This window comes from Microchirus variegatus (genome assembly GCF_963457635.1).
Source record: "Microchirus variegatus genome assembly, chromosome: 10".
In the NCBI taxonomy this organism is placed as follows: domain Eukaryota; kingdom Metazoa; phylum Chordata; class Actinopteri; order Pleuronectiformes; family Soleidae; genus Microchirus; species Microchirus variegatus.
Genome location: NC_139811.1, coordinates 9,451,833 through 9,478,317, shown reverse-complemented (window position 1 = coordinate 9,478,317; position 26,485 = coordinate 9,451,833). Strand labels below are relative to the sequence as shown.

The following is a 26,485-nucleotide window of genomic DNA, read 5'->3' as shown; positions in this document are numbered from 1 at the left end:
AAAAAAGTTTTTTAAAAAATGTGTCAGATTTTGGACGACATAGTATAGTATGTCGTTTTTGTCAAATTGTGGACCAATTTTTTTTTTCAAAAAATGGTCACATTATGGACGACATAGTATAGTAGGACGTACTACATAGTATAGTATGACGTTTTGTCAAGTTTTGGACCAAGCAAACGTTTTTCAAAAAATTAGTCCGATTTTGGACGACATAGTATAGTAGGACGTACTACATAGTATAGTATGACGTTTTTGTCAAGTTTTGGACCAAAAAAAGTTTTTAAAAAAATTAGTCAGATTTTGGACGACATAGTATAGTATGTCGTTTTTGTCAAATTGTGGACCAATTTTTTTTTTCAAAAAATGGTCACATTATGGACGACATAGTATAGTAGGACGTACTACATAGTATAGTATGACGTTTTTGTCAAGTTTTGGACCAAGCAAACGTTTTTCAAAAAATTAGTCCGATTTTGGACGACATAGTATAGTAGGACGTACTACATAGTATAGTATGACGTTTTTGTCAAGTTTTGGACCAAGAAAACGTTTTTCAAAAAATTTGTCAGATTTTGGACGACATAGTATAGTATGTCGTTTTTGTCAAATTTTGGACCAATTTTATTTTTTCCAAAAATGGTCACATTATGGACGACATAGTATAGTAGGACGTACTACATAGTATAGTATGACGTTTTTGTCAAGTTTTGGACCAAAAAAAGTTTTTAAAAAAATTAGTCAGATTTTGGACGACATAGTATAGTATGTCGTTTTTGTCAAATTGTGGACCAATTTTTTTTTTCAAAAAATGGTCACATTATGGACGACATAGTATAGTAGGACGTACTACATAGTATAGTATGACGTTTTTGTCAAGTTTTGGACCAAGAAAACGTTTTTCAAAAAATTAGTCAGATTTTGGACGACATAGTATAGTATGTCGTTTTTGTCAAATTGTGTACCAATTTTTTTTTTCAAAAAAATTGTCACATTATGGACGACATAGTATAGTAGGACGTACTACATAGTATAGTATGACGTTTTTGTCAAGTTTTGGACCAAAAAAAGTTATTACGAAAATGTGTCAGATTTTGGACGACATAGTATAGTATGTCGTTTTTGTCAAATTGTGGACCAATTTTTTTTTTCAAAAAATGGTCACATTATGGACGACATAGTATAGTAGGACGTACTACATAGTATAGTATGACGTTTTTGTCAAGTTTTGGACCAAGCAAACGTTTTTCAAAAAATTAGTCCGATTTTGGACGACATAGTATAGTACGACTTACTACATAGTATAGTATGACGTTTTTGTCAAGTTTTGGACCAAAAAAACGTTTTTAAAAAAATGTGTCAGATTTTGGACGACATAGTATAGTACGACATACTACATAGTATAGTATGACGTTTTTGTCAAGTTTTGGACCAAAAAAACGTTTTTAAAAAAATGTGTCAGATTTTGGACGACATAGTATAGTATGTCGTTTTTGTCAAATTGTGGACCAATTTTTTTTTTCAACAAATGGTCACATTATGGACGACATAGTATTGTAGGACGTACTACATAGTATGTATGATGTTTTTGTCAAGTTTTGGACCGAGAAAACGTTTTTCAAAAAATTTATCAGATTTTGGACGACATAGTATGTCGTTTTTGTCAAATTTTGGACCAATTTTATTTTTTCCCAAAATGGTCACATTATGGACGACATAGTATAGTATGACGTTTTTGTCAAGTTTTGGACCAAGCAAACGTTTTTCAAAAAATTAGTCCGATTTTGGACGACATAGTATAGTACGACGTACTACATAGTATAGTATGACGTTTTTGTCAAGTTTTGGACCAAAAAAAGTTTTTAAAAAAATGTGTCAGATTTTGGACGACATAGTATAGTATGTCGTTTTTGTCAAATTGTGGACCAATTTTTTTTTTCAGGAAATGGTCACATTATGGACGACATAGTATCGTAGGACGTACTACATAGTATAGTATGACGTTTTTGTCAAGTTTTGGACCAAGCAAACGTTTTTCAAAAAATTAGTCCGATTTTGGACGACATTGTATAGTACGACATACTACATAGTATAGTATGACGTTTTTGTCAAGTTTTGGACCAAAAAAACTTTTTTAAAAAAATGTGTCAGATTTTGGACGACATAGTATAGTATGTCGTTTTTGTCAAATTGTGGACCAATTTCTTTTTTTCAGAAAATGGTCACATTATGGACGACATAGTATTGTAGGACGTACTACATAGTATAGTATGACGTTTTTGTCAAGTTTTGGACCAAGAAAACGTTTTTCAAAAAATTTGTCAGATTTTGGACGACATAGTATCGTATGTCTTTTTTGTCAAATTTTGGACCAATTTTTTTTTTCAAAAAATGGTCACATTATGGACGACATAGTAAAGTAGGACGTACTACATAGTATAGTATGACGTTTTTGTCAAGTTTTGGACCAAAAAAACGTTTTTAAAAAAATGTGTCAGATTTTGGACGACATAGTATAGTACGACATACTACATAGTATAGTATGACGTTTTTGTCAAGTTTTGGACCAAGAAAACGTTTTTCAAAAAATTTGTCAGATTTTGGACGACATAGTATAGTATGTCGTTTTTGTCAAATTTTGGACCAATTTTTTTTTTCAAAAAATGGTCACATTATGGACACCATAGTATAGTAGGACGTACTACATAGTATAGTATGACGTTTTTGTCAAGTTTTGGACCAAGAAAACGTTTTTCAAAAAATTTGTTAGATTTTGGACGACATAGTATAGTATGTCGTTTTTGTCAAATTTTGGACCAATTTTATTTTTTCCAAAAATGGTCACATTATGGACGACATAGTATAGTAGGACGTACTACATAGTATAGTATGACGTTTTTGTCAAGTTTTGGACCAAAAAAACGTTTTTCAAAAAAATTGTCAGATCTTGGACGACATAGTATAGTATGGCGTTTTTGTCCAATTTTGGACCAATTTTTTTTTCTCCAAAAATGGTCACATATTGGAGATATAGTATAGTATGACGTACTACATAGTATAGTATGACGTTTTTGTCAAGTTTTGGACCAAAAAACGTTTTTAAAAAAATGTGTCAGATTTTGGACGACATAGTATAGTATGTCGTTTTTGTCAAATTGTGGACCAATTTATTTTTTCCAAAAATGGTCACATTATGGACGACATAGTATAGTAGGACGTACTACATAGTATAGTATGACGTTTTTGTCAAGTTTTGGACCAAAAAAACGTTTTTCAAAAAAATTCTCAGATTTTGGACGACATAGTATAGTATGAAGTTTTGGTCAAATTTTGGACAAACATTTTTTTTCAAAACAATGGTCAGATTTTGGACGAAATAGTGTAGTATGACATTTTGGTCGACGACATAGTATAGTATGACGATTTGTTCACATTTTGCGGTTAAAAAAATGTCTTCCTAAAAATTGTCAAATTTTGGACGAGATAGTTTAGTATGAGGTATTTGTCAAATTTTGGACCAAAATAATTTTTTCCCAAAAAATTTACCAGTCAGTGTAACGTCAACATATTGCCAGCCATTGATTGGTCAGAGATAAGAATCAAGAATCAAACCCACCATTCTTAAAACTGGCATAAGCATTACAGCGAGTTAACATGGTGTCACCTTTTAAACAGCGTCACGGCAGCCATGCTACGATGACCACACCCTCGCTGAGAAGGTGATGAGTAGTGTCAAGTTAAGTAGAGCTAGAACTGTAAAATGGATGAGCTTCATTTGACACTTTTCTTCTTTTTCACAAAATGGCAGCCTCTCATAAAGCAATTCTCTCAGCATTTATATAACCAAGCAAATTTTATTTTAAAGCAACTATACAACAGGGCAGCCCGTAACCAAGTGGAAAGAGAACTTGTGGCTTGTGGCTGAAGGATTGCCAGTAGTTCAAGGGCTGGGGTACCCCTGAGCGAGGTACCCAATCCCCATTGCTCGTTATTAATTGAACACTCTAAATTGACCCCAGCCACAGGCGAGCCACATGTAGTGCTGGTCAAGCCTGAGTTGAATCAGGAAGGGGGGGGGGGGGTGGGGGGGGCAGCCGAAAGACAACAAAAACAACAACGTTACACACTGGACTTTTAAAGTGTCCTGAAATTAGACACTAGTGGACAGTTCTTATTCTTAATAACACTGTTATTAATTATAAATTAGTTGTTAATACAATTTCAAAAGGGCAAATCAAAAACAGTAAAAAGTTAGACTTGTAAATTTGAATTCTAGCCTCATTTGATTTGAATTTCCTTGAACTTTCCACAACAGACAAAATGAGAGTAACAGGAAAAGGAAATGTCCTTTAAGAAGACGTCTGACCAAAAATAACTGAAAACACCTTCAAACTGGGCAGCTCACAGAGAGCAGAGGAGCCCCAGGCAGCGTCAGCAGCATCAGCAGCATCAGCACAGCAGGACATACATACAGTAATGAGGTTAGCTCCCAAATGGCACCCAGCCATTCGTCAAACAGCGCCGACCGTTGGCTCCATTCTCGCCGTCACCTTCATAATGTAGTGCACTTTGTGGCTTCTTTTTTTACACTGAGGCCTTTTAGTTCTTTTTCATAAAGTACAAATTCAACAAATCCAAGAAGAAAGAAGAAGCTGCTGCGAATGCTTTATACGAGTCACTTCTGCTACAAAAGATATGACTCTAATACTTTCCTGAAGCTCACGCACACACACACACACACATGGATGAAACATAGAAGAAGCTCTCCGCCGCCTGAAGAGCATTTTATTCTGTAAAACTACAAACTACACATTCACTCTTTTACCCAGTTACGAACAGTGATCACAATCAAGCACACGTGTGTTTGTTTTGGCACTAACCGTCTCTTCCCCGTATTCATTAATTATATGAATTATACGGAAAAGCAGATACAATTCAGAGGGACACAAACCATTTTATGACAACAGACGCCATACCATAATTAAAGCATGAATGAAGTGATGGGAACAGATGGAAACCCTCTCTTTCAGTCGAACAAGAAAATGCAGATGACGATACAGAACGTCATATTTCTTTGCTAATAGCTTCTCTTTTTTTTACTCATAAAATACACTTAAACATTTTCTGCCACTATTTGACTAATTCAGATGTTCATAAATCAGAGGAAGTGGATGAAAAACCAGACGACTGACGTCTTTGAACCTGCCACTGTATATAAACTCTTCACTCAGCTCTTCACACATGCTGGATGCCGTCAATCACAATTTATCACAGGCTGTAAAAGCCATCACTGTATTCTCTGGTCAACATCACTCACATTGATAAAAATTAATTCACTAATCCATCCTCGGTCTGCTGCCAACTCATTTAACCCCTCACGTCTGCCTCTGTTTTTTTTATATATATATAATATAATGAATAGTCATATAACTCATGAAATATTCTACCTTTTCCAGGTAAATCTTTACATTACAGTACAGAAACAACATACTATGGCAATAATTCTGCAATTGTATTATGGTAATACCATCTGATTTCTAATGCAATGTCCAGCTTTGAAACAATGTTAAAGGTGCCATATGTAAGAATGTGGCCAAAAACGGTTACTACATTCAAATTCAAAACACAGAGGTCTTTTAGGTTTCGTTTTCTGACGCAACTGGCAACCCGTGGTTGCTCGGCAGCTGAGACTCTACTGACTGCAATGATTGGTAGACGGTGGTAGGTGGCGCCACATGACATAACATGATTTCCAAACATAAACATGATTTGCAGTCTGCAAAATATATTTTTAATGCAAATATTTTGTCTGTACTGTTGTTGTTGGTGAGTTCAGTTTGTTATATGAACATTATTCCTGAGTCTCTGTGACATATTAGGAGGATTTTATGGCCAGTTGCTTTAGATTTATTACATAATGCACCTTTAATAGTATGATAATAATATTACAGTAATGTAAACCATGTTATTTCTAAAATAATTTACAGGTAATAAGACTTAGTGTAGATGACCCTCAGTGTAATAACGTGAAATTAGGTCCCAAGCTATTACTTGCCGCTTACTTTAGATATAAGATGGTATTACTATCTTATTACTCATTGTAATTATATGATGATAATATGTAATATGTCATTTCCAGTTACTGTAAAATGTAATCGAATGATTCCTTTTGACCTCAGGGGCGTTGATATGTTTTGTTTGAAGTGAGTGTTTGGATCTCAACAGCCGGACACTCAAACCCATGTGAATCCACATAATTCCATGGAACATTTCTGATAACATTACACAAATCAACTCATATTGAACAGTTTGAAATTCATTTCCATCTGAGGAGAGCATCACGAGAAACCTGCAGACCACGCGTCCCGGCAACAGATAATGAGAGGAAACATTGACATTTTTTGAAACACGCGTGACTCAGCGACGTAAGCTCGGTGAAAACCCTTCTGTGGTTCCCTGCTGCGAGAGTTCACTGGTGTCAAGCTGCTGTGTTTGGCACGTGTACGCAGACGGTAATCATGCTGCAAGACAACAAAATGGCTGCACAGGTCGCACAGGTCGCTCGTGTTCCCTCGGCCCTTCGCGGAAACGTCCGTCACAGTGGAGGAGGTGAAGGTGAGCGCGTCGACAGCTTTCAGTCCAGACATCTGCTACATTTCACTGATGCACATCTCTTCCCTCCCGATGTCTCTCGTCTCAGTCCTTTGACAATCAGAGAATCCGTCGAAACTGGATGAGTGTAAACGGACGCAGGTGTGTGTACATGTACTGTGTGTTTGTGTGTGTGTAGATCTCCTGTGTACTGTGTGTGTGTGTGTGTGTGTGTAGACATTCAGTAGCTTGTACCATTGGCAGGTGTGTGTACGCTGAGCGCGGGAAAGTGTGTTCCCGATCGCGGGGCGGTGAAGCTGTAAGCTGCGTACGCCACAGCGGAGCCGACCATCAGTCCCGTCATATACGAGACGGTCATGGTGTTTCCTGTGGAGAGACACGGAGACAGGAAGTCACATCAGGAGAGAAATGTGAGACTTTTAAAACTCATCTGCATGGTCTGGTTTGATATCAGTGCAGTATGTGGGAGATTTAGGTCTTTTTTTTCTATCTATTCCTTACAGACACAAGTTTACAGTCCACTGATCACATATACACTAGCATTCAAAAGTTTGGGCTCACTTGAAAATGTCCTTGTTTTTGAAGGAAAAGCACTTTTTTTCAATGAATATAACATTAAATGAATCAGAAATACACTTTACATTGTTAATGTGGTAAACGACTATTCTAGCTGCAAACGTTTGGTTTTTAATGGAATATGTACATAGGTGTATAGAGGCCCATTTCCAGTGTTCTAATGGTACATTGTGTTTGCTAATCGCGTTAGAAGGCTATTGGATGATTAGAAAACCCTTGAAAACCCTCGTGCAATGATGTTAGCACAGCTGAAAACAGTTGTGCTGGTTCTTTGACGAGAATAAAAATCATTATTTCTAATCTTGTCATTGTCTTGACTATATTTTCTATTCATTTTGCAACTCTTTTGATGAATAAAAGTGTGACTTTTAATGGAAAACACCAATAAAATTGGATAGATGAGGCCACACTTTTGAACGGTAGTACAAATTCATACAATGTCATTTTTAGTGTCAGAGGTAAGAGTATGTACTCGTGAAGAGAGAGGGTCTGTGCTATGGGAAAAAATTCCTATGGTTTCTGAAAACTGAGAAATTGCATGTTGAAGCAAGTTTCCAGTTTTTGGCCTGTTTTTGGACGTTGAGACAAAAACTCTAACCAAATGTTACTTTAAATATGGTGTATAATGTTCAAATTTCAAATTCAACACACAAAATCTGATGTTCATGTACAACTATGGCATTCGTTCTCAATAAAACTTTTAGTTTTTCCTTCATTTTAAATTGTTAATACATTATTTTAACATGCACTAAATTGTAAATAACTGCCAGATATTGAAAGCAAAGGCACTTAGTCACAGGACATTTTCTGGTCCTTTTCTGGTCAAAATAAGCCAAAAAGAAAACAATTTGAGATTCAGGTGATAAAAGGTTAAGATATTTTAAAACAAGCTTAATAATCAAATATGAGATAAGTATGATATATGAGATAAAAACCAAATAAAAAAACAGTAAATGCAAGAATAAATAAAGCAAAAGTGCTTTACTTAAAGACGATGCATTTATCTTACAACTGACATCTATTTCCTCTAAAAAGATCTTAACTATTTATCACTGCTGTTACACAGATATTTTAAATTCTGACTGATATTCCTCTGTGTGATTGAACACACAGGCACTACTACTATTCCCATTATCACAAACTATTTGACAGTGAACAGGATTCTTTGTTTTCAACCAGTGTATCATTTCATCATCATTCTGCACGTGTGCATGAACTATAACAGAAGGCAGAAATAACGACAATAGTAATAAATAATAAATACTGTTTGAAAAGAAAAGAGCTTGTAAAGGAACCCAACAAACACTGTTCTTACAGCTTACAATAAAAGATGAAAACAGGATTTCTGTAGCAACAACAAAAAGCCGATCAAAGTTGAGCAGCTCTGGGTCTAAAGTGCCGTTTTTGTTTGGGACATGTTTAACCTTGGAAGAAGAAACACCCCTTAGTTGTGTCAACGTTAATATATCAATATCATCAATCAGCGTAAAAATGACTGGAGGAGCCGTACCTGCCAGCTCCCTCTGCTCGGGCGGCACTTTGCCAGCGGCCTGAATCATCGGCACAGAGCCAAAGTATCCATTGGTGACTCCCATTAAGAGGGAGAAGAGGCAGGGCCAGGCGGGGTGGGGCAGAGTGGGCGAGCTGGCCGGGTACACGCACATGACGAAGAGGGGGATGAAGACGACTCGGAGGCAGGAGAAGAAGAGCAGGCGGCCTCCGGACCAGTCGTACGGCAAAGCTGCCAGGATCTGAAGAGGAGGAGACATTTCTGTCATGATCACTGAGACAGATATCACTTCACTTCCATTATTTCTACTAAAGGGACACTAGGTAAGGTTTTCATTTTGAATATCCAGATTAAACATCTAAAGAAGGACAAACTACACGTTTGCTCGCGGGGTTTAATAAATGGGACGACTCCTTTGACAATTTCCTAAGGACAAGGTTAATTGTTTTAAGAATCCTGGTGTGCTATTAAATCCTGTTGAAAAGTTTAACAGACAGTTAACATTCACACATTTCAACGGCCGCCAAAGAACCTTCATCAAGCGGAAACGTCAAAAAACTGCAAGCCATCGTTCTACAGATACAGACCAGCTGACAAACTCACGCTATGGATGTCCACATGAAAGGAAAGGGGTTTATGAAACTACTTAAAAAGACTAAATGTGTTAAAACTAACTTAAGAATACTTTCTTTTTTTTTTTTTTTTTAAGTTTACTTCAGTAACTTCTCTGGCCACATGGGGGCAGCATCTGTAAACTTTAAATATGATAGGACAAGTCTGTGATGTGTAATGCAAAGTGTGAGATGCTATCAGGAGTAAGAGAAATAAACATATAGCATTTTTCAACTATACTGAAAATATCCTTTTTTTTCATTTCTTTTTTTTTTTTTTTAATAAATAAATATATTTACATATGTATATCGAACCCATTACGTCCTCTTCCCACTGATTCATTTGTATGACACTACTCATCAGTGGATTCATCAGAGGCAGACAGAGTACACAGCTTTATTACTTGAGTAAAAGTACAGATACCCCTTGCTAAATTTTACTCAAGTAAAAGTACATTTACTACAGTCAGATGTCTACTTAAGTAAAAGTACTTGAGTATCAAGAGTACAAGAGTACATTTTCTAAATATTGCATTACTACTGCCACAGTTCTTACATTTACATATAGAAATGGAGTTATGAAAAAATGTTAATGTTAATACCTTGAAAAATGAAAAAGGAATTGAAAGTAAAATGAAGTCATTTTTATCTTTTTACCTTGTTGCTTTATTTAACATTTTTCACTTGCCCACAAGGCAATTGCACAATGGCAACACTCTCGCTTAGAAATGTAAGGAAGTTTATTTCAATGTACGCACCTTGACAGGCTTCCTCAAGTTGGAAGATTAAAGGCGCCATATGTAAGAATGTGGCCAAAAACGGTTACTACACTCAAATTTAAAATACTAAAGTACTGTACTCCGTTACTGTCCGGCTCAGGGATTCATGTTGTATTATCATGCTAGGAATTAAAATGTCCGACATAAATCCATCACCAGTGACATGCTGCTATAAGGAGCACAGCATTGCAGCGTTTGAGTCTCTGAAAACCTCACCTTGCCGACAAAGTCTGACATGTTGAAGGTGGCCATGATGAGGATGGGCAGCCATTCCCCGAGGTCGGGGTTCCGAATCTCTGACTCCAGCCCGGGGAAAAGACACAGAGTGATGCTGTAGGTCACCGCTATGGATAACATGTACGCCCAGATCACACGGGACACCACGTAACGATGCAAGATCATGTCTGTTTGGATAAGACACACACATGAGTCCTACCACCAAACAAATCACTATATATTCATCAGCAGTGAGGCTGCAGGATTTTAAGAAGAAAAGAGAGAGTACCTCGAACACCAGGCCAGCTCCTCCTTATCTTGACCTTTGGGGCATCAAATCGCACATAAGTGCCGCCCACAAAGTCCTCAACACCTTCTTCTGTGGAGGACGCTCCTGCGCCACCATTTCCCTATGGAGACACATGGTGAAACACACACATGCAGACATTTTTCCTTTTGAAATAAAACAAACACACAGTGTCATTATATTAACACTTCAAAAGTACGTAGGACTTAGGGGGGATACATCAACAGAAACGAGCACTTTTCAAACATTTTGTTACCACTATCTTTGAGACGTTGTGGTCGTCTGTTGTTGTCACAACAATCACAATAAAGACGTTTTAAAATTTGCATGAAAGTTGCATGAACTAAAATCCTGTTTCCTGTTTGCAATCTCACCCGTAGATGTCACTAAATCCTACACATTGGTCCACTGATTTTGATAAATTATCAGTTGAATCCCCTAAAGATTTAAATATATATATATATATATTCAAATGAGGTATGTCATAATGTTAATATCATAAGAGTATGTTCAAGGTTTTTTACAAATCCATCGATTGATCGACAGCAGAGTGCTGATGATTTTCATCCTTTCCTTCAGATTATTTCATTATTATTCTCATTATTTTCATTTTTTTGGTCACTCACTGATAATGGCTTCCTGTCTTTGCATGACATCAGCTTTTTATGGCAGCGGCTATTAGAGAGGGAGGCTGTGAGTGGCTGCAGGTTGATGCAATGATTTTAGAGCGAGACTGCAGAGTGGACTGCAAATTAGGCCCACGGCCACACACACACACGCGCACATACACACACACACACACACACACACACACAGAGAGAGAGAGAGAAGCCAACACACACATTTACCTTCGTCCAATCATAGACACACCACTCTACTCAAACACACTTCATGTGCACATCTGACGACACAAGTGTGCATAAGCAACTACACACGCACATTATTGTACTTGCTGTGTACTGAGGACCGGGTGAGGCCCAGCATTTCCACTTTGTAAATCAACACAATAACAAATAACTAGTTCATGAATGACATCTATAAAGAACTACTTGGTGCAATACAATAAAATGTCTGCAGGTGGAGCACCAGAGCAAAAAGTGTGTGAAACACCAGGGCAGGGTTTTTGTACCAAATTGAGGAGCTCTGTTAAAAACAGAGTATAGCATGTTTACAACCTAAGGAAGTGATTTTGATGAAAACAAAGTGAGGACCGGCCAAGATGTCCACACTTCGTAAAAATGACCTCACTTTGTTGGTTAAAAACCCTCACTGGTCCTCAGTATGCTGCAAGTACAAGAACATACACACACACACAGCGAGAGAGAGAGAGAGATCCATTAGTTGATTAGAGGGACTTGAGGGCCAAAAGGCAGCACTCTTCTTGATTATCTCATGATGTAGAGCACTGCCTTGGTTTCCCCCGGCAACCAGAACAGAACAGAGAGCAGGCTGAATCAACCCCCAGATGAAGCCAACATGGAACACACACACACACACACACACACACACACACACACACACACACACAAAATACACACCTATACACATGCAAACACGCAGTAAAACACAGAAGGACTTCAATTGCAATTCAGTTTCGACTTAACAGTATTACAGACTGAAATAAACACACTTGTGCATTTTTACAAAACCTAACACACACTAATGAAGCGACAACAGCCTGAGGTGATATTTTGTTACACACACACACACACACACACACACACACAAATTGGTTTATCAGTGGGAGGATTTTTCTCCCCTCCTTTAATATCTTCCTGTGTTTGTCTGATGTCAGCTCCCCTCCTCTTCCTCGGTCACACCCATTCAACATTTGTTCTCTATCCACAGGAGACCTCAGCCTCTTCTTCCCATCTGTCTCCATCTTTTGTAACCACTCTGCGTCGCTGCACGCCTCATCCGACCCCAAAAAAAACACACTCCCTAATCTGTTGCTCTTCATCTCTCAGTGTTTTCCTCCACCAAAGAGCTGATGGTGCTTCACTGAGAAGCCAGCACTACTTGCCCACACAAACACTCCTCACATGAATCGATTCAGACAATGATGAGTGACATGAAGGTACAGTTAGGAGGCCTGTAACACTTTGATATGAGGTGATGATCTCAGCCACACAGTGTGGAAGACGCTCGCTCAAAGCCAGACTGGAGAAAATACTTAATCACATCTACACAACATTAAAACTGCGTTCAGTGAAATACTTGCTATTCCGACTGAAAGTTTACTAAAAAAAATCTAATTTCTCAAAGTCAGAATAACACACCCAGCTCAGGCAGTTTTGCAGTTTCACTATAATTGCACGTACTGTCAAGGTATAGCCAAAGAGGACGTTGGTATAAGACAACAATGAGAAACAGGGCAAAATCCCGACTGGTACATTTTTTTTGACTGACACAGAGACAGAGTTTATGATGAAATAATTAAATATTTTAAATTACATGGATGCAGGAAGGTCGTTTTCACACCTAATAGTCTCCGTTAGTGTTCGAATAAAAAGGGGCTGGTGTGCATGGACCCTCAGGACTGTGCCCGACATGCTGCCATTATTGTTTTTCATCTGTGACACAGTAGGTCGCACGTAAAATGTCTAATACTAATGAGCCTAATACTCACAAGCTGAAATAAGGGTTTATTGACACAAAAGCATGGCAGAAGTGGACTGACTTAATTCAATATTTCGGAAACACTTTAGATTAGGGAACAGATATTCACCATTAACTAGGTGCTTACTAACATACATAAGTAGCATACTAGCCCTTTATTAGTAATCATTAAGCACGTATTAACACCTTATTCTACCTCTATTACGACATGAATTAAGATTTTTCCTACATAAGGCGTTAATACGTGCTTAATATTGACTATTAAAGGGCTAGTATGCTACTTATATGCACGCTAGTAAGCACCATAATGGTGAATATGTGTTCCCGAATTTAAAGTGTTACCAATATTTATGGCATTCTGGGACAAGGACATCTTCTTCCACTAAACCCTCCTAAATGTCACACACTGGACCTTTAACATAAATGAATAAATGTGATGAATCAATATGGGGGGTGCTGTGCCTATCTCAGCTGACATTGGGCGATAGGCGGGGTACACCCTGGACAGTTCGCCAGTCCATCACAGGACCATATATAGAGACAAACAACCATTCACTCACACTCTCACACCTACGGTCAATTTAGAGTGACCAATTCCCCTAATCCCCATATCGCATGTTTTTGGACTGTGGGAGGAAGCCGGAGAACCCGGAGAAAACCCACACACACACAGGGAGAACATGCAAACTCCATGCAGAAAGGCCCTTGTTCCAAAGTTGTTCCAAAGGGGCTCGAACCCAGGAACCCGGGTCTTCTCACACACAAACATAAATATGGTCTAGAAAGCATCCACAGACTTACAAATCTTACTTCCTCTGCGGTGACATCGTGATGGACTCTGTATCCAGTCCCGTTGTCGCGCGGATCGTGGCTTTTGCCCGGGCTTTTGCTCTGGGCGTGGTTGGTGTAGTAGCGTACGAACCGGGAACGTCGGACCAGCAGGTGCAGCAGGAAGCAAAGCATCTCCATGGCGATGGAGACGAGGAAGAAGATGAGCGTGTTCCTCCTCTCGTCGGATATGAGCAGCTTGGTGAAGATGCGCGAGAGGGAGATGATCACTCCAGCTGTGCCTGAGTACAGGAGAGATTTGAGATCAGACGGAGGGACGGGGACAAGACAGACATGTTTGTGTTGTGTGGCCATACTTACTCTCTCCAGTCATCACCCCCTGTGTGTACCTCTTGGGCAGCATCCCCATGTAACCATAGAAACTGGACTGCTGCACTGAGGAGCGAGGAGGAAGTGTAAACAGTGGATTACGTCGTAGATTCAACATTATAACAACAACACTTTAGAACCTTCACAAACCACAGGAGAGAAGCTGCTCTGACCTGTGGACCTCCACTAATTAAAGAGGTCCCAGTGTTGTGGTGGCGTTGGCTCTGTGACTCTGTGTTCACGCTCAGTAACAAGAAGGAAAATGGATCAGGGCATGAAAGTCTTTAACAGCAGCTGAAAACGAAACCCTTTACAGCTGGTGTTTGCTCTAACAACACTCTTTGTTCTTCCAACAGCTCAGAATATTTACATTTATGCTTTACTTTGTACAGAAGATGACAGAACACCATGGTGGCCTTTACAGTGTGGTCACATCCAGTAAAAGCCACACAATATATATGACCTTTTATATGTGACTGCGTGACATGACCGATACCTTATTATGTGCACGTCACACGCAAAGTAATAATATTCATATGCACTGCATGGGCGTCCAGGGACTTCCTGGCCAAATTCACCATTAGCACAAGATTCTGAATGAATAAAACATGTGCAACACGTTTAAATGTGGTGATAATCTCAGCCACATAGTGTGGAAGACACTATCTCAAAGCCAGACTTGACAAAATACTTAAAGGGATAGTTCGGAATTTTGGACATAAGACCTATTTTCCAACTCAGCCGGTGTGATGGAGACGTCTGGAGACGTTTTCAAGAAATTTAATTCGGTTCTTCTAGTTGCCGAGTTCGGTGGTGCTATGGCTAGCGCAAGTCAATGGTAAAAGTTAGCATGGCATCAGAAACACTCATACCGACTCCACAGTGCACCCGAGGCAAATCAATTGTAACAGCCGACTATCGATGTACATATCTGTGTAGATAGAATAACATTTGAAACAAAACTAACCTTGCATCGCATGAATTTTTGAGGGACTACTTTCTGAGACATAAATCCTTCAAATTGGAAGGTTGGTTTTATTTCAAACATTCTATCAACACAGATATGTACATCGATCGTTTGCCGTTACAATCGATTTGCCTCGGGTGCACTGTGGAGTCGGTATGAGTGTTTCTAATGCCATGCTAACTTGTATCATTGACTTGCGCTAGCCGTAGCACCAGCGAAACTCTGCAACCAGAAGAACTGAGTGAAATTTCTTGAAAACGTCTCCAGACGTCTCCATCACACCGGCTGAGTTGGAAAATAGGTCTTATGTCCAAAAGTCCGAACTATCCCTTTAAATCACTGACACGAAAGAAAATCACATTTGCACAAAATTAAAGCTGCTTTTCCAACTGAAAGTTTACTTAAAATCAAATATGTACAAATTGACTGAAACTAAAACTAAACGATAACTAACTGAAACTGAATTGTGCGTTTACTAACTGTGGTTCTGGTTCTTGGTCTTGTTAGTGTGGTCTCGTCTGCATCCATTGCTAAGATATTAACGAGTGATCAGAGCCACAGGTGACTGGATCATGACTAAGTAAACACACACAGAGAAAGACCAGACAGTAATGGTGTAGTACTGTAGTACCTGTGCACCCAAAGGCTACCACTCCCACTGACACGAGGTTGACGATGTAAGCCTGTCTGGTGGTGAATTTTGCCAGCCAGACATCAAAGACGCTAACGAAGACCAGCGGGCCCAGGGCAAAGATGTAACCTGCAGACACACACACACACACACACACACACACAGAGAGAGACAGATGGTCTGTGAAGTAGTAGTTGCACTGAGCAAATATCATCAAGGTCTTACGCAGACATAACATTTCAAAAGACACTTCATCAAGGATGGAGACAGTGTTATTTAAGGCAGCAGAGAATGCAGCTGTAAATCTGAGCTCTTATATCCATTCCCCCTCTGGAATACATTTTTTTTTTAAAGAAGAATCCTTTTTCTGTTGCTCAAAAATCACACATGTAGGCTGAACCACTTTAATAAATTTGTGTTAATCTCAAATATGAGTGTTCTTATTAAAACTATTTAACTGTAAAGACATTAAGGGGGGGATTGTGAATAATTTAGGCCCAAATTGTAATTGTAGTGTAAATATGTACACGTTCACTTTGAGGGGGAAAAGAGAAGATGATTTCATTTTTGATTCGAGGAGGGAAAACAAACATCACTTTTAAATGAACGTTGTCTTTAGAAAAACACACATATATTATGTATTTTGATCAATTTTGCTTTGTTTGTGCTGACAATCCTTAAGGTGCCAAGGGGTCCATTAAAAAAATAGAAACAGTTTACTGATTCTATTATGATGATTATCTCATAACACAGGGTTACAACAACAACAAAGAAGTAAGTTGTCTATGTCTTTTCAACTGAATTAGGACCATTTTGCACCGCTGTGATGACATCCATTTTTCTCAGTCAGGTCAGGTTTTTATGCTAATTTGATTTAGAAAAATCAGATCTTTTGACTAAATTGATTACATTTTTGAATGATTGATTACATTATCAGTTGATTTTCGTTAATATTTCTCATCCAAAAAAAGCTTTAGGAGAAAAAAAAATTGCTTTCTAACAGATTCCTGTTAAGAACAATGGTGTATTTACCACAGATGTAGCAGAATACGTCAGGCTTATTTTTGCAAGATCTTCTAGTCGAAGCTATTTAATTCACTTTAGTCATAAGTTGGCACGTGCAAAATCTTCAGAATTTGTTTTGTTGAGAGCCAGTGGACCTCTCACCGTGTGACCAAAAACCAACTCATTTGGACTGAACCCCGTATTCTCTTGTGTAACCTCCCTTGCTGTAAGCAACAACCACGGCAAACCTTCCTCCCAATCAGCATTCAACTGCACACAATAAGCCCGCAACAAAGATTTTAATGTTTGATGGAACCGCTCCAATGCTCCCTGGCTCTGTGCGTGATATGCTGAGGACTGGTTGTGCGTGACGTGTAGCTGTTTCAACACTTGAGCAAACAGGTGTGAGGAAAAGTTTGACCCCTGGTCACTTTGAATGATCCTTGGAATACCAAATATAGAGATGAACTGGCTGAGTGCACGCACCACCGCCTTGGCTGACAGCGTGCGCAACGGATACGCAGCAGGGTACCTGGTACTTTGGCACATCACCGTCAACAAATACACTGAACCAGACTTAGAAGGGGGAAGAGGACCAACACAATCAATTATCAGATGTTCAAAAGGTTCACATACTGCAGGAATGGGACACAACGGAGCCACTTTAATTACCTGGTTTGGTTTCCCTGTCATTTGACAGGTGTGACACGTTTTTATGTATGCTGAAACACTTTTCTTAACCCGTGGCCAGAAAAAATGACGCAAGATCCGGTCATAAGTTTTTGCTACGCCCATATGACCAGACTCATCATGCGCAACACTGAGAACCACATCACGGAATTTCGACGGTACCACAACCTGATACACTGGTTCCCCCATGAAACCCTCTCCGTGCGGCACCCACTTCCTCAGCAACACTCCTTTCTCCACAAAATAACCCTGTGCCAGGTCCTTTACCTCACCCACAGGACGCACAGACTCAAACAGCTCTGCCAATGTGGAGTCGGCCTTCTGTTCCTTCACCAATTCACTGCGAGATATAGAAAATGGAGAGTTAGACACACGTGACAACAATGATTCAGCAACAATGAGTTTTTGGTCAGCCTGATCCGCGCCACCGGCGTCCGGACAAGCTCTCATCATTGCGCGGGTCACAGCGCATGCCTTAAACACCTCCGGGAACCTCTTCTCGTTTTCATCTGGCCCCCGAGTACCAAGCGGTACCGGGACAACCAGCGGACGAGCCGGCTGATCCGGCCAGACACGGCCCCCTGCAACATCGTTCCCCAAAATGACATGGATCCCTTCTACAGGCAGAGCAGGACGCACACCCATGTTCACTACTCCACTGAACAGATCAGACTGTAGGACCAGTTTGTGTAATGGCACACGAAAAACTGACATCCCCATGCCTCTTATGGGAACAAAAGAACCCGTATCCGACTCCTCGGAAAACGGCAGAGCAGACCCCACAATGAACGAATCAAATGCCGCCGTATCCCGCAACATTATCACCGGGACTTTGTCCTGGCTGCCCACCAGAGACACGTAACCTTTTGAAACAAACGGCAAAAATGATTTCAAATCAGGATTCAACTGAATTGACGACGGAACATCTCCACACTGCCTCACAGCACCAGAAACGGGCGCAGCCATGGCAGCTGGCTTCACAAATCCGCCACCAAACTTAGTGCGCGTTTTACGCACAGGGCACTCATTTTTCCAGTGTCCTTTTTCGTGACAGAAATGACAAAAATCCTCATTCTCGCGGCCCCGACCTGGCAGCCAACTGTTATGACCCCGATCATTCCTCCTAGCCGGTGAAAACCCAGCTCGAGGCCTGTCCCAGGAGGACACCCCCCCCCCACTGGACCATCAGCACAGACAGGGAAATCTCCTCTGCCTCTCTTATGTGTCAACAAGTAATCATCAGCAAGCGCGGCCGCCTCCGCCGCCGTACTCACTTTCTTTTCACTGATGTATATTGCCAACCTCTCAGACACTGAGTTTTTAAACTGCTCAAGCACAATCAGGTCACCCAGCCCACCAAAATCTGTTACACCGGCAGCTGCACACCAGCGGTGAAAATGCGTTCCCAACACACGTGCGAACTCCAAATGAGACTTGTCCCCTTTTCTCCAGCTCCGAAACCGCTGTCTATACGCCTCCGGAACGAGCTCATAACTTTGCAAAACCGCAGCTTTAACCTTTGAGTAGTCACCGCTGTCAGACGCCGGCAGCGAGGAAAATGCTTCCTGTGCGCGCCCTGTCAACACACACTGTAACAACACGACCCTGTCCGCGTCGCTCCAAGCTCTCGTATTGGCTACACGCTCAAACAAGACAAAAAACGTGTCCACGTCTCTTTCATTAAACTTCGGGACTAACCTTAACCTACTCAAAATATCACCGGAGTCACCACTTCGACCCCCAACAAATTTACCGTCGCTCATGAGATTCAACCTCTGAGTTTCCAAGTCCAATTTAGTCAACTCAACCTGCTGCTTTACTTTTTCCAGGGTCACAGCCTTCTCCAAATCAGCCTTTTGCCTCAGCTGCTCCAATTCCAGTTCCTTCTCTGTCTCTAACCGGAACCTTAACGTAAGCAACTCCTTCTGCTGCTCAAACGTTAAATTTGAATCTGCAACCTGTGCACTGACTCTACCGGCAGCCTTTCCCTCCGCAGGTGGCCCCGACGCACACGCCAACACACCCTGATCATACAAATTCGCCAACACAATTGCCTTCACATTGTCTTTCAACCTTTTATCAGAGACATATATCTTATAAACCTCAGCGAGTTTCAGCAATTGCTCCTTTGTGCACTGCTCCACAAATTCCTCTGAAGGTGCCCTCACAAAATCCTCTACTCCTGCCATGATAACAGACGTGCAAAGACAAACTCACCAAGGAAACGAAAAAGAAGACACGATTATGGCCTCAATCCCAGCGGATGAACCCCCCCTAACTGCCTATCCATTTCTACCTAAACTCAACCCTAGTCTTCAGGGGATACTGATGGCGGGTACTTACGCACTCTCTACCACTAGTGTGACCAAGCGACCAGCAAGCTGGCAACCCGTCCGCACTATGGACGTGCTCCCGAGACAATCGCTCCAACCACTTTCACCCCACACTACAGTGGCACCACGAAACCCAAAGGGGAAACGCGCTTATCCTGCCGGGGAGACACCACACTGATTGCGAAAACCGAGGCCAACACGCAACTTCTCCCTGTATCCTCCTACACAAACACACTCACGTCTATCACAGCCACATACTTAGCCCAAAACAATTCCTCTCGTACAATCCTCACCTACGAGCGTTCCGACGGGGAATCCCTCACGGAACCCCCAGAATGACGTCACAGCAATCAACGCGCGAACATCAAACAAAGCGCTTCGCAAACATCAGTCATCAATCTCCGCAGAAGCAACATTACGCAACAACTTACACCAATAGGACGAGCCCCCATTTGTTATGGTCTGGCTCACAAGACCACAACAAAAACGACCAAGGGAGGACGGAGGAACGATAATTAAAGATATAATTTATTTACAACTAATAGAATGTGCAACATAACCATGACCAAACAGAAACCAAACGAAAAAAGGAAACGGTGGCTCGGACGGAGCTTCGCTGGCGGCAGGCAGAGAGAGACCGAGCAGACTGCAACCCCCTAATATAGACACAGGTCACAGGTGTTTCCCATCAGGGCCCCGCCCCGCCATCAGCCACTGCAGGGGGGGAAGGGAGAATACAGAAGGAGAACACCTAGACCGGCCTGGGCCGTCACAATTGCAAGAAATATAAAATCTTTTTTGCATCATATGACGTGAAAATGTAAACAAAAAAGTTAAATAACAAATATGTAGGTTCTGATCGAGCAAAACCAATGTGATTTTTGGATTCAGCACATCAAAATGATCCTAAATCAACTAAAAAAACAATAAATGTGGTGTTGACCAGTGTAATCAGAGGTGGAAAGAGTACTGAAATATTCCCCTCAAGTAAAAGTACCACTGTCTTGGTAAAAACAGTCCCTTTACTTACCCACTGTAATCCTGGTGTGCAGGCTGAGTCTCTCCACCAGCACATTGTTGAGGATGACGGCCAACAGCGCCACCAGGATGTACGTCAGACTCATGTCAAACACTATAGATGAGCCTGGAACACACACACACACACACGTGCAAGAGCCGTGAGCACTTTTCACATTTAATGCATGATTTATAAATGAAAATAAAAGTACACGCCTGTGGTTATTTGTGCTCGTATGCCCATATTTATACCTTGGAACTTGCTGTGCAGGTAGTCCACCTCAGTAATGAAACTGTTGTAGGGAAGCAGGAAACCCACTCCAGCCAACAGCATCGCAAAGTAGATGCCATGGTAACGGTCGTCAGGAATCGGCTCCTCAAAGTCTGAAAAGGTAAAACAGAGTTGGGAGTTTAAAGAGGAATGAAATCCAGCTCGTGCACTCACTGGAAATAAAAATGACATCAAAAATATTTGGGTACGGTGCTCAATTTTCATTTTATTGCTAATCAGGACAGATGATGTAGCAGCAGAGCAGAGCAGAGGTGATGCTGCTGCTGCTGCTGCTGCTGCTGCTGCTGCTGCTGCTCAGAGAGGACCTTGTTCCTGTTGCGTGGATGAAAGATTGATCAGAGGAATTGTTGATGAATCACAGGGCTGTTGGTCGCTGCACAAATATCTTTTTTTCCTGAGTGCAGGCTTATTCAGTTTCATGGCTAGAATACGATTTCTTCATAAAACAGTTCATAATCCTCTCCTAATGCGCTGAGCCTCCTCTTAATGTCTCCACAAGGTTTTTGAGCATTTTGATTTTACGGCAGACTTAAGGGGAAAACATCCTAATGGCTCGTTACAGACACTAGAGCTGGAGTTCATAAAATGTGTTGATGAGTCAAAATAGTCCATTTTAACAAGTGTACTGACATTACTATTGGGTTTGATGAGGGTAAAAAATAAAACAGAATGTACACCAGGATTTCTATTAACCTTCACCTAATCTTAGAAAACTGCGTCCCAAATTCAAAGCCTTATGGACCAAACAACGTGCATCATAAAATAGGACAAAGTAGAAATGTCACGATAAGTCCTTATTATTATGAATCATGATAAATGTCACATCATTAAAGATTGATTTTTGCTCTTGAATTATTAAAACCAGTAAATTGTGATTTGAAATTTGTTTTACTGACAGTCACAACCAACAACATAATTATTTCACCCATCTGGACTGAAGGCTTTCAGAGTGATTAAATGACTGTTATATCCAATCCAATCAAACTTTATTTATAAAACACTTTAAACACAACAACAGCTGAAACAACATGAGAATATAACATATATCTCAAAGTGTGTTTGTGCAAAGACTAAACTTTAAAGGTGCCATATGTAAGAATGTGGCCAAAAACAGTTACTACATTCAAATTCAAAACACCGAGGTCTTTTAGGTTTCGTTTTCTGACGTAACTGGCAACCCGTGGTTTCTCGGCAGCTGAGACTCTACTGACTGCAATGATTGGTTGACGGCGGTAGGTGGCGCCACATGCCAAAACATGTTTTCAAAACATAAACATGATTTGCAGTCTGCAAAATATTTTTTTTAATGCAAATATTTTGGTTGTACTGTTGTTGTTGGTAAGTTCAGTTTGTTATATGAACATTATTCCTGAGTCTCTGTGACATATTAGGAGGATTTTATGGCCAGTTGATTTAGATTTATTACATAATGCACCTTTAAATTGATTTATATCAAGCGTGTTATATTACAAATTATGTATCATTGTCATTGTAATGTCACTTAATATTTATAACATGAATATGGTTAAAACTAAAATTGACGAGTTAAGATTAAAAATATGCGTAAATTACACTGAATTAAGCAAAAAAAATTGAAGTTGAAGAGGATGTGAGTGACGCAATTGCATTACACCAACGCATCTAAGAAGCAGTTTGTGGAAGTTTCTACAACTAGAAGCGCAAGACACACTAATTATGGACAGACTGTTAACTTTTAGTTTTTAATTAAAAGTATTCCATAAGCTTGTTAAAGAAGTCAGACTTTCTATCCAACCCCTTCCTGACCCCCTCTCATTTTTAATGACTGGGATTAATTCACTAATGCTTCTGAGTTTGCCATCCCTCATCCCCGAGTCAGGCTTTTTTTTTTTTCCTTTAAGGGGAAAAGCAGATTTATTCTGTGTGGAAAATTTCACCCTCTATTTTAAAGGCTGCAGACTAAACTGTGGAGACTGACGACTGCAAGAGAAAGACAGACAGACAGACAGACAGACAGACAGACAGACAGACAGACAGACAGAGGTAAAAGATGAAGAGACAGGAAGCAGGGAGGGATTCTGACGAGCTCGGGCCCTCGCTGTGTTTCCTTGGTCACTTCTGATTTGATTAAGGTGCCCTTTGAACAACCGGAGTAACCAGGCAACACAGCAGTTCTCTGTGAACAGACCTGCTGTGTTTTTCATACATCTTCCTTTCTCTGTCCTCCCGTCACTGCTTCCATTCACTCCACCATCATCTACAAACAAACACGGCCTACACTGACACGTCCACGTTCACACTTATTGTTCGCTCTTATTTTGCTGTCCCTCTCTCTCTCTCTTTGTGATTCTGGCTGCAGTGATGCTGTCTGAAGTCAAGGCAAAGCAGCCATATATTCTCAGCATTACATACTTTTCCTCTTGGATTCAGTTCACAACACAGAGCAGTTAACCTGCTGGATAAATGCACATGTTACACATGAGACCAAGCAACACCAAAAAACTACCTGAAGACATATTGTGTAATTATCTATGTCTATGAGAGCAGAGTACAGAGCAGAGTACAGACCTGAGTACAGACCAGTTTACAAAACGGTTTACAGACCAGTTTATAGACCAGAGTACAGACCAGTTTACAGACCAGTTTACAGACCAGTTTACAGACCAGTGTTCCACTGTGTAGACCAGTTTACAGACCAGTTTACAGACCAGAATACAGACCAGTTTACAGACCAGAGTACAGACCAGTTAAAGACCAGTGTTCCAGTGTACAGACCAGTTTACAGACCAGAGTACAGACCAGTTAAAGACCAGTGTTCCAGTGTACAGACCAGTTTACAGACCAGTTTACAGACCAGAGTACATACCAGTTAAAGACCAGTGTTCCAGAGTACAGACCAGTTTACAGACCAGAGTACAGATCAGTTTACAGACCAGTTTACAGACCAGTTTACAGACCAGTTTACAGACCAGAATACAGACCAGTTAAAGACCAGTGTTCCAGAATACAGACCAGTTTACAGACCAGAGTACAGACCAGTTTACAGACCAGTTTACAGACCAGTGTTCCACTGTATATACCAGTTTATAGACCAGTGTTTAAGTGTACAGACCAGAGTACAGACCAGTTTACAGACCAGAGTACAGACCAGTTTACAGACCTGAGTACAGACCAGTGTTCCACTGTATAGACCAGTTTACAGACCAGTGTTCAAGTGTACAGTCCAGTTTACAGACCAGTTTACAGACCAGAGTACAGACCAGAGTACAGACCAGAGTACAGACAGCACCAGTGTCTCCACAGTGTGGTTGTAAACTCAGACTTGGTTCAGGCCTTAGATTAATGTGATTTTCTGAGTCTATAAATGTCATTTCTCATTAAAGCGTATAACACACATCGACACACTCACACTGACAAACACGTGAATAGCACGACTCCATCTCAGTGATACACTGATCAGTCACAACAACAGTGAAACAGTCACAGGTTTTGATGTTGCCGCTCATCTTGCCTGTTTTCATTCTCAACCGTGAGTAATGGGATTTCAAATTTATTTTGAAGGTTCATTTATTCTCTGGGGGTTTTTTTGGGGGGGGGGTTTTCTTGGCTCAAGTAATACAGAGGCAGTGATGGTGCTTCACTTTACATGATGGCATTTTAAAACTGGAAAAATAAACTGTTTTTGATCTGTCTTACTATAAACACACTGTTTTTCTGGTGTTATTGATACCTCATTTATTGTTCCTTGTCTATCTTTGCAGTCACTACACACACACACACAGACACACACAGACGCACAAACACAGTTAATCTGAAGAAGTCCCTCACCAGGTTCAGACAGAGCCAGCACTCCTCGCTCTGGGGCATCTTTATTGATCTCCTCCTCCTCCAGCTGGTACGAGTCAAAGCTGTAGCTCTGCACCACGCTGCTCTCTCGTCCTTCCCTCCAGCCTTCCCTACCAACATCCCTCCATCCGGCTCTCCCTCCATCCCGCCACACATCCCTCTCCTCTGGAGTCTGGACCGGCGTGGGCCTGCGGCGCTCTGCTCCCACCGTACCCATCGTTTCACCACACAGGTATAACACACACACACACACTCTGGCTCAGAGACACACACTGGAGGCAAGGCAGGGGGTGGTGTTAGATGATCTGCTGGAGAAGGTACAGGAACAGAAGCAGAACATAATTAACATGTAAACAACAAAAAGCAATGAAGTAAATCCATTCATGTGTGTGTGATAAGAGTCAGGTTAAGACACGATTGCCGTTTGTGTGAGATGAAATGTGAGAGGCATCTTAAGTGGGAGAAACACACAAGGTCAGTGAAACGGAGCTCCGCGTTTTAAGAGCAGAAGCTGAATTATAGCGCAGATTACTGCATAATACAGACGAGGCTGATTAAAGACGGGGCCACGGGGTTGATCATATCATTCATTCACGTCGCGTGAGTCACTTATTATTGGGCAAAATATCCACTCTTTCCTGCTTACAGACTCTCATTTGGGAATGAAAGTTTCACACAAAAAGTCCAAAACCTGAAGATTTTTAATCCACAGTGACGTAAATGAACGCAGGGAACATGTTTTATATCGCTTCACTTACACTTAAAATGACCGATGTTATGCTGGTGAACTCTTAGAAATAAAAGTGCTAAGTGGAACCATATAAGGTTCTCCGGCTTGTCCTCAAAGGAGAGCCCATTTTGGCTCCAGGTAGAACCTTTTTATAAAGGTTCCACCCGGAACCCTTTTGGAGGGTTCCACCAAGAAGCCTTTTAAAACCCTTTATTCAGGAAAGGGGTTTTAAAGGGTTCTCTGGATCAAAATGGTTCTTGGAACCATTAGTGTTACCGAGAACCCTTGAAAAAAAAAGTTTTTCAGAAGCAAATGGTTCCAGGTAGAACCTCAGTCCTTTTGGAACCCTTATTTCTAAGAGTGTACCATCCAGCACTATCTTCATCTTAAACATGATTAAAAGAAACACTCCTCAGGTCTCTCCATGATCAACTGCCTTCTTTCACTCCAGCTAACTGTTCCCCTGCTGAGGGAATTTATGTTGTAACACGCTCGCGTGCATCAATATTAATGGATATTGACATTGTTCCATATGCAAACAAATGCACACCGACAATAACCACAAAGGCTCATCTGGTGTGTTTACCTGTGTGGTTACACAAGCACAAAG

General features: G+C 40.7%; 1 protein-coding gene across 1 annotated transcript; it reads right to left on the bottom strand.

Annotated features, from left to right (window-relative positions):
• Positions 1-6,829: 6,829 nt before the first annotated feature.
• Positions 6,830-25,362, bottom strand: slc29a4a (solute carrier family 29 member 4a; the record flags this gene model as incomplete). The annotated part of the gene is made up of 10 exons (XM_083895779.1): positions 6,830-6,975; positions 8,696-8,936; positions 10,302-10,489; positions 10,591-10,711; positions 14,029-14,297; positions 14,377-14,451; positions 15,984-16,112; positions 21,042-21,155; positions 21,281-21,412; positions 25,128-25,362. 10 exons carry the CDS (start codon positions 25,360-25,362, stop codon positions 6,830-6,832), a joined length of 1,650 nt encoding a protein of 549 aa, XP_083751905.1.
• Between the last annotated feature and the right edge of the window lie 1,123 nt (positions 25,363-26,485).